An 18,100-nucleotide genomic window follows, 5' to 3' on the forward strand; every position below is an offset into this window, starting at 1 on the left:
TTATTTTGCAATATTATTATGAAAATTTGATATTTTTCGATGATTTTTTTTAATCAAACTCATACTCATCTTGAAAGCTATTGTTTATCTGATAAATTATTTAATTAATTTACAATATTCTAAGAATAATTATATAAATTCATATTAATTATAATTCTCTTTTTTATTTTATAATATTCTCAACACCCTTTGCAAGTTTCAAGGCTCCGTCAATTCGTTCACTGAATTAGTACAAATTGGCAACAGAGCAATCGTCGTAAATGCCAACTTCCGTCGATAAAAGTAATTAACTCATAGTTGTAAGCTGGGTAAGCAGAATTCTTGGAAAAAGCGTGGGCTTGTTAGGCAAAGATCGCAGAACAGAGTCACGTTCTTGTTTCGCGAGCATTAAACTTTAGCGTGGTGTCGTTATACCTCAAAATCAATGAACCACTCTCTATTCCACATTCTATGTGCGTACATCGAACTTTGATTCATTGAGATTACAACCATACTACGTGCATTCATTCTTCTTATTTTCGTAGCATTGAATTATCCTTAGATAATTCTCATAATTTTTCAAAATTGTTTTAATATTTTTTAAAAAAATATTTTATTTTAATAAATTGTATAACTAGTAAAATTGTTAATAATTCGAAATATACATAGAATATTATTTAAATATTCTTTATTATTTGTTGATTTAAAAAAAAATATAATTTCAATAAATTATATAATACACACCAAACGAAAATTATATTGTTATTCATTCAAATACAAATCATTCAATTACATTTCAAAACTAACCTTATTTTTTTTCCTTTGTTTATATTTAAAAAAAAATTGTTTGTATTCTTTGAATAAATTATGTAAATACTGGAAAAATTTAAATTAAATTGCTATCGACGATTCCATATACGAACCATCATTCCAATTCCTAGCAAGGTCTTTCTACCGGTAGGAAGAACAAAAACGGCTTGAGATAATAACAAGAACCTGTGAGTCCGCGTGGGCGCGAATGTATAAAGCATATTTCGTTTTCTCCCTCCTGATCCCATTCGCCTCTTCATTGATTATTTTACTTCGCCACCTACCAACATGCGTCGGCATATTCTATATTAGCACGTTACTTCTATCCACAAACCATACACGGACACATATTCATAGATTTGCTAAAACGAATTACTTAAATTCCTCTTCCATCAGTTTCATAAAAAAATTATTTCATCATTAATGCATATATTCTAGTTATGAATTATTATAAAATTATTATACTTAATATTATTTATAATATCTAATTATTTAATTGTAACTATTAAATATATAAATAAATATATATGCTTATATATTAACTTGGTTAGAAATCAATAATCTTTATTCTTTGAATATGTCGATAATTGCATAAACGCTTAATCGATATTTAAAATTTTTAATAATCGAATTTCGATATATATTTTCGATATATACATGCACTATTTTATATTTATTTTTATCATATTCATTTATTATCTTTTCGTAATTCTATATTGTAAAATTAATATTTCGTTTAAAAATAACTTTTCATTTCAATATTTTATGCTATTTTCTGCATAAAAAATATATTAAAGAAGATGCAGAAAATATCTTGATTTGATTATTATAAATAGAAAATAGCAAAAATAAATACAGATTAATAAAGATATAATATTATAAATAAAATTTTGATATTGTCTGATATACCATTCATTATGCTATTTAAACAAAATCATTAATACTTTGTTATATATAATATAACTTTTAACATTTAAGTATTCAACATACAAGAATATAATTTTAAAATGTAAGGATTTACATAATAATGTAATATTTACATAATAATAAATGTAATTATTTTAATTGTTGAATGAAGAAATTTTTAATTATATTATTTTAAAAATATTTAAGAATAAAACATTTATATTACTTATTGATCTCCTATGATGTTGCTCAATTTCAAATTTGATTTCAATTTAACTAACATTCAAATTATTTAGAGAATTTCTATTAAAGATGATCCGTTTTTATTTTCTTTAATAATTTCAATTGCAAATTATATTCCGATGTATTGAATAATAACATATAATTGATGTTATATAAAAATATTAAACTTTAAAATTTATTTCTGTAAACCAACGAAGAAATGCAAAATGTCAAGTATTAATAACATAACTCGTAGAAAGATAAAAAAAATTATTTAAAATTTAATAATCATTATAAAGATAAACAGTCAAATTGCGAAATTACATTTACTATTATTATTTTAATAACTTTTACAATTTCAACAAATTTTTGGAAAAAACAAGAACATTTTGAAAACTTTCATTTACAAAAAACCGAAAACAAAAATATGAAAATTGTTATTGTTGAAAACACATTTTAAATTCATATTAGTTTTTTGACATATAATTTATAAAATATTTAATTAAAATATAATTAGAAAACAAAATTCTTAGATTCTTTGTAATCTTAAATATTTTGTAGAAATTTATATAATCAGAAATATAAATATAAATTGAATTGTAATCATTGAATTAATAATTAATATCGAAAATGAAAGTGGAAATAGAAAAAAAATTCTTAACGCCATCTTTTACTTATTAATAGATAATAATCAATTTATGAACTATATATTCTAATTAAATATATTCAAAATTTAAAAATATTCTTAAAACTTAAAAAAAATTTAAAAATAAATTAATAACTATAATTTTCATTAAAAATAATTAGTGAAAAAATAATATTTAAAAATCAAAATTAATTATGCATTAACAGAACTTCAACAGAAAAAAATTTTTTTTAAAATTTGATAATTATAATTTATTTTTATTGTTTATTGATATATAATCGAATATTATATATATCGATTCATTTATGACATCTTCTGTTCGTCCATTTAATCTGTTGAAATACAAGAGAGATTTTATGGATAATTTTGAAAGCTAATAAATATTTCTACATAAGATTTTATGTAAGAATATAAATTTTAAAAATTATTTAGAAAATTCATTTGATCTTTTCAAACTTTTTTTTAGAATGAAAAAGAAATATTTAAATTCTCTAACCTATAGAGATCTATCGATATCTATATTATCAATTTAAATTCAATATTTTCATGACTAATTATAGCAAATATTAAATATATAAGTTGGATTTAAATATATATATCTAATATGTATATATATGTTGGATTTATTATTATTATAAAATACTGATTTTAAACATTCATTTTATTTTTTTCTTGTTTATTAGAAACAATTATTTAAATAGAGATTTACTTCATTTATATTGCTATTTTATTTGTATATTCTATATGTATATTTTGAAAAATTCTCATATATTATCAAAACTCAAATATTATTTTTATGCAAGATTTTTAAGAATTAAAAATATCATTTTGATTATTTTACCTGTCATTTTATTTTAGAGTTTAAATAAAAATTTGTACAGATTAATTGAAAAAATCATTTTTTTCATTTAATTTTAATGAATAAAATGATGAGAAGATTTCTGAGGATTTCAGATATTATTTTAATGATAATTTATTCTCAATTTTATCTATTTTATTAAATTTTGTGAAAAAAATTTTGTAGATTTTTTTACTATATATTTGGAAATTGAATCAGTACCTGTCGCCGAGTTACAACAAGAAAAACTTCTCCAACGTCCAAGTAACGAAGAAAGCAGCCGGATGCGAGAGAGGCAAGGGACGTCATTATCTTATCTCGAACCATTTCCTGTCAACCTGGGGCCGCTTTTCGTGGTAATCACATGCACACGCCTACGCAGTAATATATACAAGCTAACATATATCACATACATATATTCGCGAGTGCGTGCACTAATGTCCAGTCAAGTGCCAGGGAGTATTGCTTCCGGTGCGTACACCAGCATCCACTTCGGTATTACGTTCATGCATGTGTAGAAGTTCGATCGGGTAAGGTACTATGAACCCGATAATCGGCTTCCTTCTCTGATAGACAGCAGGAATCAAATGCCAAATAAATGTCTATATGATTCGCATTGAGGTTCGTAGAAACGAACTTTTTTTTTTTTAAATCTTATTCTTAGATCCGAGATATGATTTTAACAATCAATATATTTTGTTAAAATTTAGAAATTCACAAAAAAAAGCAGATAATGACACATGTTTTAATTCCTTAAAACATGTGTCCAAAATTCTTAGTAAAATATAAAAAAGAATATTAATAGAGATTTTTTTAAGAACAAGAAATATGTATTTATAATCGTGAAAAAAGAGCATTATGTCAATATCAACGAAGCTTATGTACACTATAAAATCATGATTCGATAATGCGCTGCGACTTCCGACTGCATCACAAAATACGTAATGCCATTGCCATTAAGTATGCACACCCGTTAAGGTCATCAACAGGTATCACTTACGTCATCTTAGCGTACACTTTGTTGTGACTAGTATAGTGATATTGTATATATATATTTCCTATTGTTTTTCTTGCGAACGGATCAATAATCCCTTTAATGGGATTTGTTTAGTAATATACCAATTTGAAAAGAAAAAATTCATACTAATAATTTTTATCATTCATATTAGTATAAATAATTTATAATATAATTTACAATTCGACTAAAAGAAAGCATTAATATCTCGCGTGACGCGTTGAAGTTCAATTAAATTTTAATCCATTAGATATATTGTATATAGATATAGTTAAAGAGAATTAATATTTCCCATAGGAATATTGCAGGAAGAATGTAAATGCAACAAAAAATTTATATACAAGTATTTATATATAGAGATGTATGATAGGTTCTTACGTAAATTTATAACTGTCATTGATCGAAATAAACGTGGAGTAAGTACCAAGGACGCCGTAGTACGCTCACCTTATCAAACTCCTACACAATCGAAGCGAATTCGTCTCGTGATTTATTGAAGGATACCGATAATGAGAGAAGTTTTTTTTACCTCTCTCTTTTTCGTTATCTATCATTCTACCGATTTATTTTTTTTTTTTCCTAGCGACAATTCTCTTGGGGTCATGATAAAGTGGCCCTGCGCCGTCTACGTGATCGAACGTGAAAATCTTCAACGACAGCAGCCCAAATGAATGGAATACCAACCCACGCCCGAGAGCCTCCTGATAGGCTACCCGATTCGAGGTGAGGCTTCACGTACAGTACGACAGAACTCAGGGATGTAATATTTTGAATGGAACATTAAAAAAATATAAAAAAATACGAATAAAATAGTATGTTTATTTATAATAATATGAAAAATAAATAATACATTTTAAAATATAAATTTTAATCTTATCAAAAATTATAATGATGTTATACTACATATTATTTTACATATTGATATTTATATATTGATATTGTATGTAATGCATTTTTTTAACAAAAATTTTGAATGTTGAAATATAGAATTTTCATATTATTCTATATATTTTAAATAAAATTTGGATTAAAAGAAAAGAGAAAAATGTTTTAAAATTTTTAGATTTAAAAATTTTTAAATAAATTTTTTATTAATATTAAAAATTTCAAAATGTAATAAATGCTGTCATAAAACACGAATAAAGATATAACCAATCTTGTATTCAGTATTTATATCATAAAATTCATAGAAATTTCTTTAAACAAGAATTACATTTTTGTATTCCTTAAAATTTTTCATTCAAGCTTTAAATCTTAAACTTAAACCAGATTTGTATCTTATAAACTCTAAAACTTTTGAGAAAGAATTTTTTTAATTTGATTTTTATTGTCTTCAGATGATAATGAAGATATATTATAATCTATAATAAATATTATTGATGAATTATGTAAAAAATAAAAATTTTCTAATTTCTGTAGGGTGACAAAAAATATCATGCCGATCCTGACATGCACACAAGTATATGTGCACGTCGATACGATGTAGCTTGGGTAGACGATGCCGTGTCTCCTGCGGATTGTAATAATATGCGCCCACGCACGCGTGAGAGAGTGAGTGTGTAGTGTACTAGCATTCCCCGTCGTCTCCTCACCTCTGGCTCATACTGTGGCTCGGTCAGTACCGATTCCCCGACCCATCTACCCACGCCTTGTTAATGAAAACATCTTTTGTCAATGAACTGACGTCAGTCTGAATCGGGATTGGTCTGATAGCGAGCACCACGTGACCTAGCGCCAATCAATGTAAAGACCAGTTTCCCCTACAATCGAGGATTCGAGCGCCATTTGCCCATTCTGGACGGAAGAACGCTCGAGGTAAGGTGTGGCCTGCAGCAGGCTGGCTAGAAGGACACAGAAGAAAGACAGAGATAGTACATGCTGTGCTTTAAACATTAGAGAAAGACCGGAAGTTAAAAGAAAGCGAGAGGAAGATAGAAGGCAAGGCACGAGAATTGTATCTGAACTTTACTGTTCTCTCCGTGTTCGGTGGAGAGTCAGAGGAGTGACGTAAAAAAAAAAAAAAAAAAAAACAGGAAGTCGGTACGGCATCCTAGGAAAGACGCGTCGAGCAATGTTGGAGGGATTTGTGAGGTGAGAACGACGGTCTCGAGTCGCGTAGCGCCGAGATACGCGACTGATTTCTTGAACTACGTATTTCGTTCATTCGGACTGATTCGAATGGACTGTTCACGGCTCCAGCGTATAACGCAGCATCTCTGTGTTAGTGAAGTGTCGAAAAGGAAGCTGAATTTGAGAACATGTGTTATAGTTGTGATTGGATTGAATTCACATTAAAGAAACAATTAACGAACGAATAATTAAATTAACATCGAAAAAAAAATATAAATACGTACATTTGCTGTTTGTTTCATTGTGAAAAAACAAGAATAACATTAACACGTTTTTTACGAGACATGATGCCGAATAGACTGTCGATGTGGTTGTTGAGATAAAGAGATAGAAAGAAGTGTGTGGTGACACAACGCGTGGGATCATGCATTTGTTGAGTGAATTGAAACATTCCGCTACTGTGGCGTTAATTGGACCTGTCGTCTTTATTTACAAAAGGATCAATAATCGAGACGAGCTGCTGGCAGTGCCAGCGGCGGAAGAAAAAGAGAAGGAGAAGTAAAAGAAAACACGGCATTGAGATGCCGTAAGAAATGATGGATACACGTGAGAAAACGTTGAATTGAAATATAGATACATATGTATAAAGTTCGAAAGAGACACCAAGCTTTTGGATGTCTCTAAGAAACGTATTCTACCATACAATTCTAAGTGCCATTTCGTATTTGAATATTTAAGAATAAATGTATAAGACGCATGTACTTATAGAATGCGTCCAAGCACTTAGTAGTATTCATACTATTCTCAGTTACCAATAAACATGTAATCAAGATTGATATTCAATTGAATATAGTCTTAAACGGATATCATGTATATGCATTAATCATTGCATAAAAACCAATGGTAAAGTGTTACTTGAAAGTGCCATACTAAGAAAAAATTTTTTTTCAACTTTATTTAATCTCAGATGTTTTGGTTCTCAGATGTTTAGAATGTAATAGAAATCAATGATTTTATTGTTAATATGAGCAAATTATATCTAGAAAGAAGACAAATGTGCTCTAAGGAAAGAAAAGTAAAAAATCAAAGAAATATTAAGAATTTTATTTAATGCTTGCAACATGCCAGGTGGAAGTATTATAGAGGAAGATTTGGTGGATCCTGAGTGGCTTTTTAAGCAACTAAGATCACCAGATGGTCCTAACAAGCTTCTTATTTTAGATTGTAGAGCACATTCTGATTTCTCTGAAGCTCGCATTAGAGGCTCTGTACCTTTAGCTATACCTAGCATTATGCTGAGACGATTGGCAGCTGGAAAAGTTGATCTACTATCAACAATAAGGTGCTTAGAACTAAGAAACAGAGTAGAAATATTTCTGTGTGGTGATGAAAATAGTAGAGGAACATTTGTATTGATTGGTGACTCTACAGATCCTGCAGGACATCAGGGTGAAACAATTCAAGTTTTAAGTCGAAGACTTAGAAATGGTGGAGGATATGTTGCTATTTTAATGGGTAAGACAATCAATATGTTTGTGAATATTCTTATTGTTTTTTTTAAAATAAATGCATTAAAAATAGAAAAAAATGCATTTCAATGTCTTTATTGTATTTTGAAAAATATAAAATGATTACAGATTATATTATAAAATTTTTCAAATTTTTATAACCAATTATATCTGCTATAAAATTATCTTAAATTAGTAAAAATATATTTGAATTAAATATTGATTTATGTAGAGTATTACTGTCTAATATTATTTTATTGTTATATATTCTCAATTGCATAAAATTTTTATGTTCCTCACTAAATTTTTCCTCACTATATTTTTATTTTATTCAGCTTTTATTTTTTGTTTATTATTTCTATAAATATAATAAAAATAATACTATATATATAGTTATTATATAATAACTATATAAATAATAAAATAATAAAAATAATAATAAATAATAATAAAAAGACATGTTTTTTCTTATTAAAATTTTTTATTTTATTTTATTTTAGATGGTTTTGGAGCATTCAAAGATAGATATCCTGAGTGGTGCGAAGGTAGTCAAACCAGTGGTGAAGGTCCTCCAGGTCAAGATTCTAATGAAGGTGAATTAATGGGTCTTAGGTCACTTCGAATTTCCACATTACCTACAAGATCATATTCAGATTCTGACAGTGATAGTACATGTGATTCTGTTGGTTAGTATGTTCAAATTATTTTCATTTTTTTATGAAATGTAAAAAAAATGCATTTCAATGAAATTGTGAAGAAATCATTAAGTTGTCTTTGTAATTTTTTTTAGGTCCTGAGGAAGACAAAGATTTTCCAGTTGAAATTTTACCCCATCTATATCTTGGAAATGCAGCAAATAGCGAAGACAGAGAAGCTTTAGCACGTCATAGGATACAGTATATTTTGAATGTAACCCCTGATTTGCCAAATGTATTTGAAAGCGCTGGTTCGATAAAATACATGCAAATACCTATAAGTGATCATTGGAGCCAGAATTTAGCTAGTTTCTTTCCACAAGCAATTCAATTCATTGGTAAATACAATCAGCAAAAATAAAAAAAGAATCGGTTTTAAATATATTTAAATTTAAGACATAATCATTTGTTCATTTTTCAGAGGAGGCTCGAAGCTCAGACAAAGGAGTGCTGGTTCACTGTCTGGCCGGAGTGTCTCGGTCCGTTACAATAACCGTAGCCTATCTTATGCACAAATGTAGCCTTAGTCTGAATGATGCCTTCAATTTAGTGCGCAGTCGAAAATCTAATATCGCACCGAATTTTCATTTTATGGAGCAATTGCATAGTTTTGAAAAAGAATTGAGGGATAGAGGCGACAGAAGTAGTAGAGGAAACGATCAAAGATGTATCGGAGCGTGCCGACCTGGTGGACCTTGTAATTGTCCAGCTCCTAGTTTTCTTAGTCCTATTGATTTGGGTCTTAGTCCAGATTCGGGAATAGAATTCGATAGGTGGGCATCGAGTACACCGGCTGAATGAGACGGGCCAGGGGGGACCCAATATAAATTTTAGGTCCCTCCTAGTATGCTGCCATAGCAAAAAGTAGTAAAGAGAAGCCCTAATTGAAGGGTGCGGGAAGTTCACATTTCTGTGGAAAAAAGATATGTTGCTATGATTGCGATAAATTATGATTATAAATATACTACGATTAAAAATTTAGAATCAGTTAAAAAATATAAAAATTTTTAAACAAAAATTTACAGTTAACTCAAGAACTGTTTCATTGTTAATTAAATTATTATTAATAACTAATTCCAAAGTGAAAATTAATAAAAAATTCACTATTCGTACAACAAATAAGATTTTAAATTTTTGTGATAATATATATATGTTAATTATATATTAATACGACGAAAAAGGCTTGAATTATGAAATATTATTAAAATAGTCTTTCTAATATTTTTCTATTAATTGAATAACAGAAATTGTTTTTGATAAGATTTTGCAAACCATAATTCTATATTGTAGAAAGAAAAAAAAAACAAAAAAAAATGATTAAAAAACATAAGTGATGAGTTACTTTTCAAAAGATTATTTTAATTTAATAAAGTTAAAATTCTAAATCAGATTTAAATCTTATTGTAATTTAGGAAAAAAAAATAGATATGACTGCTAAAAAGAATTCTATAACTCTTTTCTAAGTTGTCGTGATATATGATGTTAAACATTGAAAGTATTTTATAAATTTAAATCTGTACTTTCTTACAGATAATTATAATATCTGAATTATTAGATAAAAATTTAAGATTCTTTTTTCAATAGTATTTAAAGACATTTTTTTTGGCTTGATCTATTGCTAAGATACATTTTTATATGTATGAGATGTTTATATTTTTAATACTTGTTCCCTGAACCCTTCAATTATCGAGGCTGTGTTTGATTTTATTGCGAACAATGCTTATTCGAAATGAAATGAAATGAAATACAAATCGTAAAACAGGCAATCATAAATAATTGAATTAAAAACAATAATGAATAACTGCTTGATAAAAAAACATACTTTAAATAAGAGGTACAAAAAATTGAGAAATCTCAGCAGTTTAGATTATTATAATAGAAAGAATAAAAAAATATATATTTAAAGGCTACAAATTAATACTATTTGAACATAATTTTTGACATGATTTTTCAAATCCACAAATGTGACTTATCTTAATAAGGAATACATATTTCCTATGCAAATCTATCTTTTTAAAAGATTTGTAATTTTATGTGTATGTTCTTTATCTCTGTTTATCCCTCTTCCAAGTATTTAATCTTGATTATTAATTCAAGACACATCTTTATGGATCAGTGCATTTTTATAGGGCATTCCGCGAATCTTTTATTTCTGAAATAAAAAAATTTATTTTGCTTAAAAAAAAAACTATTGAAATCATACTCATATATTTCAGAATTCTGACAAAAAATTCTTCATAGTAATTATATATTATGATTTTAATCCTCAGCGTTGGTACAAAATGAAAAGAAAAAGAAACTATTAATTAATCATAGATATACATATGGTAATGCATAGCAATTTGAAATACACTAAAAAATTCTTAATTGTACGATCCAACACTGTTTCTATTATCTTACAGATCTCAGATTATATATTTCAAATTATTTTTGTAAGAAAAAAGCAAAGAAAGAAAAAAGAAAACAGAAATTACATATTCACATTCCCACGAGCCAATGACCTGATGATACTATAAAAAGAAAACAAAGAATAAAATAATTATCTTTCATGTATGTATTGTTCATCGAAGATAATTGAAGTTAATGAGTGTACACAGTGAATGTTATTATTTTTCATTGTAATTAACTACGAAATCTGGTTACTTGACCAACTCTTGACTTACTCGCGAGAGTGAATTGGTATACATGTTGTGTGTGTGTGTATGCGTGCGTGTGTGTGTTTGACGTTAATGTAATAACAATTCTACTATTACACTTGTTGTCTGTTATATGTTTGTCGGGCAAGTGCTCGAAAGATTTAATTACATTACATGTATATTACATAAATTATTATTTTATATTCATTGTTGTACATATATTTTAATTAATTTTCATTTTAAAATACACAGATTATCTTATCTAAATTGAAACTAAAACAACTGACTTTACATATAAAAGGAAAAGGATAAAAAGAAATGTACATGTTTTTTTGATAAACAAAGATTGTTTCTCAATTATGGCAAAATGTACTTTTATTAGCAATGAGATAATTATAATGTTTAAACCATCAGATTGCAAAAAATATAAGAAACCTATTTAACGTAATATTGGTGAATATATTCGTTAATTACAACACTTTATAGTTTGAGTTTTGAGTTCCATTGTTTTTTTAATTTTTTTCTATATTTTATATATTTAAATAATTAAACTGATTATCTGTTTTGAACAATTTGCCAGTTTATCTGTTGGAATTGTTGTTTCTGATATAGTATAAAGTATGTTCAATGCAACTTCTGATTGTCGTACTGCTTTTATTAAATTATTTCGATCTTCTGAATTTGACGTCGTACTCAAAAGCGTTCCTAATGCAACGAGAGTTCTGAATACTGCTTCAGATTCATTTAGACGTGGTAATAATGAAAACATTGCATTCAGACATTCTATTTTACCAAGGGTATCATTGTATTTATTCAGAGCTACAGTTAAATTCAATATATAAGTTGAAATTGCTACCTGAAAATATGTAAATGTAATTTCGTATTGTATTAATTATTCATACTTTCAAACTTTTAAATGATATACATTTTTTTATTTATTTATTTATTATTCATACCTGATTATTTTTATTTGTAAGAGATTCTAACTCCGATAAAAGCTTTAATATTTCATCTTTGCAATTAAGACATAGTTTTTCACCTTTTTCGTGACTGAACATGTTTGCCAATAAACGAAAAGTGAGCATTTGGTTAGAAGGAAGTGCATCAGGCTTGATGTGCTTTTTTACAATTTGCAAGAGTTCTTCTGTACATAATATATCATTGACTTCTCTGCAAAGTACTGCAAGCCTAGTAATGTCGAGCACAGGAAACAATATATCGTCTGACCAGTTTAAAAGTATTTTCAAAGTGCTTAAAGCATCAGTTTTTAATTGCTCAGAAGCTTGATCACCAGCGAGTTTCACTAAGGACTCCAATTTATCATTTGGTACTTTAAAAGGATCATTTTGTTTAGTATTTAATTCTTTTATTTTTTCTATAAAAAAATATTTTAAACAATTCGTTAATTAATTCTACTATTATAAATGCAATAGAAATAAAAGCAATATAAGAAATATGAATACCTAAAATTTGAGAAAGATTAGCTTGTTCCAATTTTAAGTATTTTGTATGAGGTATATAAGAAGGTACAGATGCGTCTGAAGAATTTGATGCTGTTGATCTCGTGAATTCGTGCGAAGCTGTATTTGTTGTCGACTGAGGAATGTACCTACTGCCTCCTGTGAAAGGATCAGCATATTGAGCATCAGTTTTCAAAACTGGTGCGGATTCAGAATTTTTTATTATAAAATTTGCAACCTATAAATAAAAATAAATTGCCATTAAATTTATTTGTCATTAAAAAATAAATATTTAATTCTCAAGTTTTATACCTGATCTAGAAACAATTGACTAAGACCATTATCATGAAGGAACTTCTGGGCAACATGCCAAGGATCCTGATCATTATTATAAGGTAATTTTAATGGAGGAATACCATCTTGTATATCCACTGAAAACACATAATCATACTCTATGCCATTATAAAGCTGTTTTCCAGATGTAGCTACACTACCACCTGATGCACCCATAACATTTCCAATCTTTATCCATCTCTGTTCATTTTGTGACCAGCTATAGGCTCTTATAGCATCTCCATCATTAATTATTTTAGTTTGACCATCTCTCTGTCCAGGTTGCAGCAAAGCTTTGGCATCTGGTAAACTGTAAATTAAAATTATTTATAATTTATTATATAATTTAATACTTATATGTTATTATAATTTAAATTCCTAACTATTTGACTTACTCCTTAACTTTGATCCCACCTAATTCTTGTTGAGCATTAAGTTTAACACTAGCTACTTGCTGTTCAAATTCTTGCAATGTCTCTGAATCTGCATAGCGTTCAGGATTACATGAAAATATCCTAACAACTCCATCAGAGCTTCCAGTAACTATATCACCATTAGGAAGTAAAGCCAAACACCATACAGATTGAGTGGGCAAAGTAATAGTTTGACTTAGTTCACTATTATGCCATATCCTAAGTGTCCGATCTTCACTACAAGTAAATATGCTTGTACCATTTTCTAAAGCTAAAATGCTATAGATATAATTCTCATGTCCACAATAAGTTCCTAAACAAGTTCCAAGGGACACATTCCAATGACGTACAGTAGCATCATTAGCACAAGTTAAAAATTCGTTATTACTTATTGCAGATATATCACGAACACAATCAGTATGCCCAATCAATTTATGATGTATGGAACCATCGCTTGTCCATATTATAACCAGCTTATCTGCAGATCCAGTTATAATGTATCCACTCAATAAATCTGCCACACACCATACAGCAGCTGTATGGCCTAGTAAATTTAATTGTGGTTTACTTAAATCACTTAAATTCCACAATTTAGCACTCATATCCCAGGAACTTGATAAAAATGTTCCTTCCTTTGTACCAGTTGTCAATTTACAAACAGTATCCTGATGACTTTTTATAATGTTTATGGGCTCTGCTTGGTCCGAAATATAAATACGTATAGTCTTATCATGACTACCAGTAATAATAAAACCTGTAGGATTTTGCTCAGAAGGATTTATAACACATACAGAGGTGACAAAATTTGAGTGTCCTTTTAAAGTTGCAGTGTGCTCATAATCTTTATCATTTCTGCAAAATAATAATATTGCTTTTATAATCGTGTAAAATATATAACTTATAAATATAGAATAAATGAAGAATTTTTTTTTTAATTTTAATACAATCTTCGAATAGGTTAAATACCCGCATGATTTCCAAATACGTGCAGTTTCATCCCGGGAAGTAGAAACTATAGTTCCGTCGGCAAATGTTGCTACAGCTCTCACATCGGATGTGTGTCCGAAAAGAGAAGTTCTCAATTTGTAATACGGTTTAGCCATACCACTCTGATAATCGTGCGAGGCACGCAACAAGGACATAACTTATACGAAACTGTCAGGAAAATCTCAGCGATTCTCGATGCAAATAAATGTGGATAAATTCGCACGGTTTTGACATTTAAAACGCGTTCGAGCATGCGTAACAATAATCACTATATTCGCATGATATTATAAGAAACTATTAGTTAAATCATTTCTGTAAATGTAAACAAATTTTTCTTTTTGTCAATGTCATTAACCTAATATGATTGTTTGCAATTCAAGGCTATTTTATAAAGAATCATAGCTTGAAAATAATTCTGTACTATATGATGTCATACAATTTGAATTAATTGATCACTTTTATAAATATATAATCAAAATATCAATGCACTAAAGATAATATCTCTTTATCTTTTTTTTACAAAACACTTTGATCAAATATCGATACTATGGTAAATTTGATTCATAGGGTTGAAGTATGTCATTTCCGCAAAGTGAATAACTTCCGTTTTGGCTACGTGTATGTGAACCCGCTTCTTTAAGATAGGAAAACCGGTCTCGTGGAATAATATTACGATGATGAGATTTATAAATAAATTTCTCTATCTTGTTACGATATTTGAAATAGCGAATGCTGGAGGACCGACACTCGTTTTGTTAGATAATTTAGCCATAAGAGAAACGCATTCCATATTTTTTAAGACATTGCAAGGTATGTAAATATTCAACTTCAATACTGCAAAAGTTTCTAATAAATTCAAAATCAAAATCAGTTAGTTAAATTTTTCACTATATGTTCAGAAATTAATATTAAAAAGAGTTTTAACAAATATTAAATATAAGATAGACTAGATATTGTAAATGAAAAAATCAGTACAGTGAATAAATATAACTTATCATTGCAAAAGATTTCAAATCGCATTGAAACTATTACATTATCGAAATGAAGTAGCTGTTACTTTTAAACATGTTAATTTCATAATTCTATAAATAAATAGATAGATAAATAATAAGAATTTGTATTATTTTATTATTTAATTATCTATAGATAATTATAATAAAAAAAATATTAATAAAATTTATTAATAAAAATCCATAGATAAATAATAAAAAGCATTTATATTGTTTTTTTCATTTGCAATACTTATATGTTTACTTAAATGTTAAAAAAAATATTTTTGAAAAACATATAATGAAAAATTGATTAAAAATTTCTTTTATTTAATAAAATAACTAGTATTATCAATTGCTTCATATGTTTTTCGAGTTATAATGATTATACTTGATAATATCATATTATTAATAATAGTAGTGTAGTTTATAAAAATGTTATATTAGTTAAAATAATCTTTTCAATTTTTTTTATAGATAATGGGTATATATTAACATTTAAATTAGCAGATGATGCTAATCTGCAGCTTTCTAAATATGGAGAATATTTATATCAACATTTAATAATATTTGCTCCTTCTGTAGAAGAATTTGGAGGAGCATTAAGTGTTGAAACAATAACAGATTTCATTGATGGTGGTGGTAATGTCTTAGTTGCTGGTTCATCTCAATCAGGAGATGCTCTACATGAATTAGCATCAGAATGTGGTTTCGAAATTGATGAAGAAGGTTCTGCAGTCATTGATCACTTAAACTATGATGTTTCTGATAATGGTTATCATACAAAAATAGTGGCAGACCCTGCCAATTTGATAGATGCTCCTGCAATTGTTGGAAGTAAAAACATAAATTCTTTACTTTACCAAGGAACTGGATTGATTGCAGATATAGAAAATCCTTTAATTTTACGTTTATTAACAGCATCTAGTTCAGCATATTCATATAATCCACAGAATTCTATAAAAGAGTATCCTCATGCAGTAGGCAAAAATACATTATTAATTACAGCTCTGCAAGCTAGAAATAATGCCAGAGTAGTATTTTCTGGTTCTTTGTATTTTTTTAGTGACGAAGCTTTTACTAGTCCTATTCAGAAAGCTCAGGGTAAGAAAATCAGCTTAAATGTCATAATTCTTTCTTTAATTATTAAATATATATTTTTTTATAATATTATAATATTAAAATAATATACAGGTGGTCAAAAATATTTAAAATCTGGAAATGAAGCTGTAGCAACAATGATTGCTCACTGGGTATTCAAGGAAAATGGTGTGATACGTGTTTCCTCTGCTCATCACCATAGAGTAGGAGAATCTGAACCTCCAGCAGCTTATACAATTATGGATGATGTAGTTTATTCTATTGATGTTCAGAAATTAGCAGGAGATAAATGGATTCCTTATGAAACCAATGATCTACAATTAGAATTCGTTAGAATAGATCCTTTTGTTCGTATGACTATGAAACCTGTAGGTAATGGCCGATATGAAGCGAGATTTAAAATTCCTGATGTCTATGGAGTTTATCAGTTCAAAGTAGATTATACTCGTATTGGTTTAACGCATTTATATAGTACTACTCAAGTATCTGTCCGTCCTCTACAACATACTCAATATGAACGTTTTATACCTAGTGCATTTCCCTATTACATAAGTGCTTTTTCAATGATGGGTGGTGTATTTTTATTCTCTTTGGCATTCCTATATTATAAAGAGGATACGAAACCGAAGTTTGAATAAATTTATTATTAAAAAAACATATTAATTTATTAGTTACATAAATACATTATTTCATTAAAAAGAATAGGCAAAAATAATGCTTAATTAAATCTATTAACAAAATATGTTTAAGTCAAATTAATAAAAAAAAACTATATTTAAATATATAATGACATTTATATTTATTTAATAAGATAATAAAAAACAAAAGAAATGATGAAAAAGTTAAAGTTAAGATTAAGTTGTACTAAAAGTTGCATACTGTTTTTGATACAAATAAATAACTTTGAAACATGTTTTTACATCTCTTATAATAAATGAACCAAAAAGAAAAAAAGAAAAAATAGTAGAAACAAGTATTTTTCTTTATATTTATAAATACATATATAAATAAATTTGTTACATAGCAGATAATTCTCATTAAGAATTAAATCAGAAATAGTAAACTAGTTAAATATAAATTGCATGAAAAATATAAATAATAATATAATTATTTTTTCAATTCTATATATAAAAATTTTATTCAATTTTAATTACTATTAAATTATAATTATAATTAATTAATAATTTCTTCGTTAAAATTTTAGCTAATTTAAAAAATTTTCACTAAAAGAATTTCGAATTTTTAATTTGATATTACTATAATTCATTGTTTAATTTTATATTATAGAAAAAAATTTTATTATAAATAATCAAAATTTTTTTCGTGATGTTGAAACATTTGGCACGATGGTATTCACGATCGATGAGGATTGTTTGATATGACTCGCTTTGTTAATTGATCTTAAAATTTTTATCATAAAATAAAGATTGAACGTGAAAAATGTTTTTTTTATGTGAAAGAAGCTGTACCTTGTCGATCGTACGATCTTTTA

The 18,100-nt window shown here is 27.4% G+C and overlaps 3 protein-coding genes and 1 long non-coding RNA gene across 4 annotated transcripts; 2 read left to right on the forward strand and 2 right to left on the reverse strand.

The window, feature by feature from the left end:
- Positions 1-5,215: 5,215 nt before the first annotated feature.
- Positions 5,216-6,918, reverse strand: LOC147657895 (uncharacterized). Its single transcript, XR_015291513.1, has 2 exons — positions 6,771-6,918; positions 5,216-6,257 (listed from the first exon to the last, which is right to left on the reverse strand). It is a non-coding gene; the product is annotated as an uncharacterized LOC147657895 (long non-coding RNA).
- Positions 6,251-11,532, forward strand: Mkp3 (Mitogen-activated protein kinase phosphatase 3). Its single transcript, XM_086905947.1, has 5 exons — positions 6,251-7,389; positions 7,470-8,001; positions 8,495-8,680; positions 8,785-9,027; positions 9,111-11,532. Exons 2-5 carry the CDS (start codon positions 7,608-7,610, stop codon positions 9,488-9,490), a joined length of 1,203 nt encoding a protein of 400 aa, XP_086762073.1. The 5' UTR covers positions 6,251-7,389; positions 7,470-7,607; the 3' UTR covers positions 9,491-11,532.
- A 150-nt stretch (positions 11,533-11,682) lies between these two features.
- Plap (phospholipase A2 activator protein) lies at positions 11,683-14,676 on the reverse strand. Its single transcript, XM_012487226.3, has 6 exons — positions 14,498-14,676; positions 13,514-14,383; positions 13,098-13,428; positions 12,789-13,023; positions 12,282-12,700; positions 11,683-12,181 (listed from the first exon to the last, which is right to left on the reverse strand). The coding sequence occupies exons 1-6, from the start codon at positions 14,671-14,673 to the stop codon at positions 11,864-11,866; spliced, it is 2,349 nt and encodes a 782-aa protein (XP_012342680.1). The 5' UTR covers positions 14,674-14,676; the 3' UTR covers positions 11,683-11,863.
- Positions 14,504-17,521, forward strand: Ost48 (dolichyl-diphosphooligosaccharide--protein glycosyltransferase non-catalytic subunit Ost48). The gene is made up of 3 exons (XM_086905944.1): positions 14,504-15,328; positions 15,985-16,611; positions 16,702-17,521. Exons 1-3 carry the CDS (start codon positions 15,193-15,195, stop codon positions 17,244-17,246), a joined length of 1,308 nt encoding a protein of 435 aa, XP_086762070.1. The 5' UTR covers positions 14,504-15,192; the 3' UTR covers positions 17,247-17,521.
- Positions 17,522-18,100: the final 579 nt, after the last annotated feature.

The sequence above is a fragment of the Apis florea genome, unplaced genomic scaffold (genome assembly GCF_048593485.1).
Source record: "Apis florea isolate Af1SG1 unplaced genomic scaffold, ASM4859348v1 contig_2492_pilon, whole genome shotgun sequence".
Classification (NCBI taxonomy): Eukaryota; Metazoa; Arthropoda; class Insecta; order Hymenoptera; family Apidae; genus Apis; species Apis florea.

What these genes read in the sequence shown, in the direction of transcription:
- Mkp3 (XM_086905947.1), top strand. Translation starts at nt 7,608, where the DNA reads ATGCCAGGTGGAAGTATTATAGAGGAAGATTTGGTGGATCCTGAGTGG. An exon ending in ATATGTTGCTATTTTAATGG is followed by an intron (nt 8,002 to 8,494) that starts GTAAGACAATCA and finishes ATTTTATTTTAG; the next exon opens with ATGGTTTTGGAGCATTCAAA. An exon ending in TAGTACATGTGATTCTGTTG is followed by an intron (nt 8,681 to 8,784) that starts GTTAGTATGTTC and finishes AATTTTTTTTAG; the next exon opens with GTCCTGAGGAAGACAAAGAT.
- Plap (XM_012487226.3), bottom strand. Translation starts at nt 14,673, where the DNA reads ATGTCCTTGTTGCGTGCCTCGCACGATTATCAGAGTGGTATGGCTAAA. An exon ending in GGTGGGATCAAAGTTAAGGA is followed by an intron (nt 13,429 to 13,513) that starts GTAAGTCAAATA and finishes TTTAATTTACAG; the next exon opens with TTTACCAGATGCCAAAGCTT. An exon ending in TAATCTTTCTCAAATTTTAG is followed by an intron (nt 12,701 to 12,788) that starts GTATTCATATTT and finishes ATTTTTTTATAG; the next exon opens with AAAAAATAAAAGAATTAAAT.
- Ost48 (XM_086905944.1), top strand. Translation starts at nt 15,193, where the DNA reads ATGATGAGATTTATAAATAAATTTCTCTATCTTGTTACGATATTTGAA. An exon ending in ATTTTTTAAGACATTGCAAG is followed by an intron (nt 15,329 to 15,984) that starts GTATGTAAATAT and finishes TTTTTTTTATAG; the next exon opens with ATAATGGGTATATATTAACA. An exon ending in TCCTATTCAGAAAGCTCAGG is followed by an intron (nt 16,612 to 16,701) that starts GTAAGAAAATCA and finishes AATAATATACAG; the next exon opens with GTGGTCAAAAATATTTAAAA.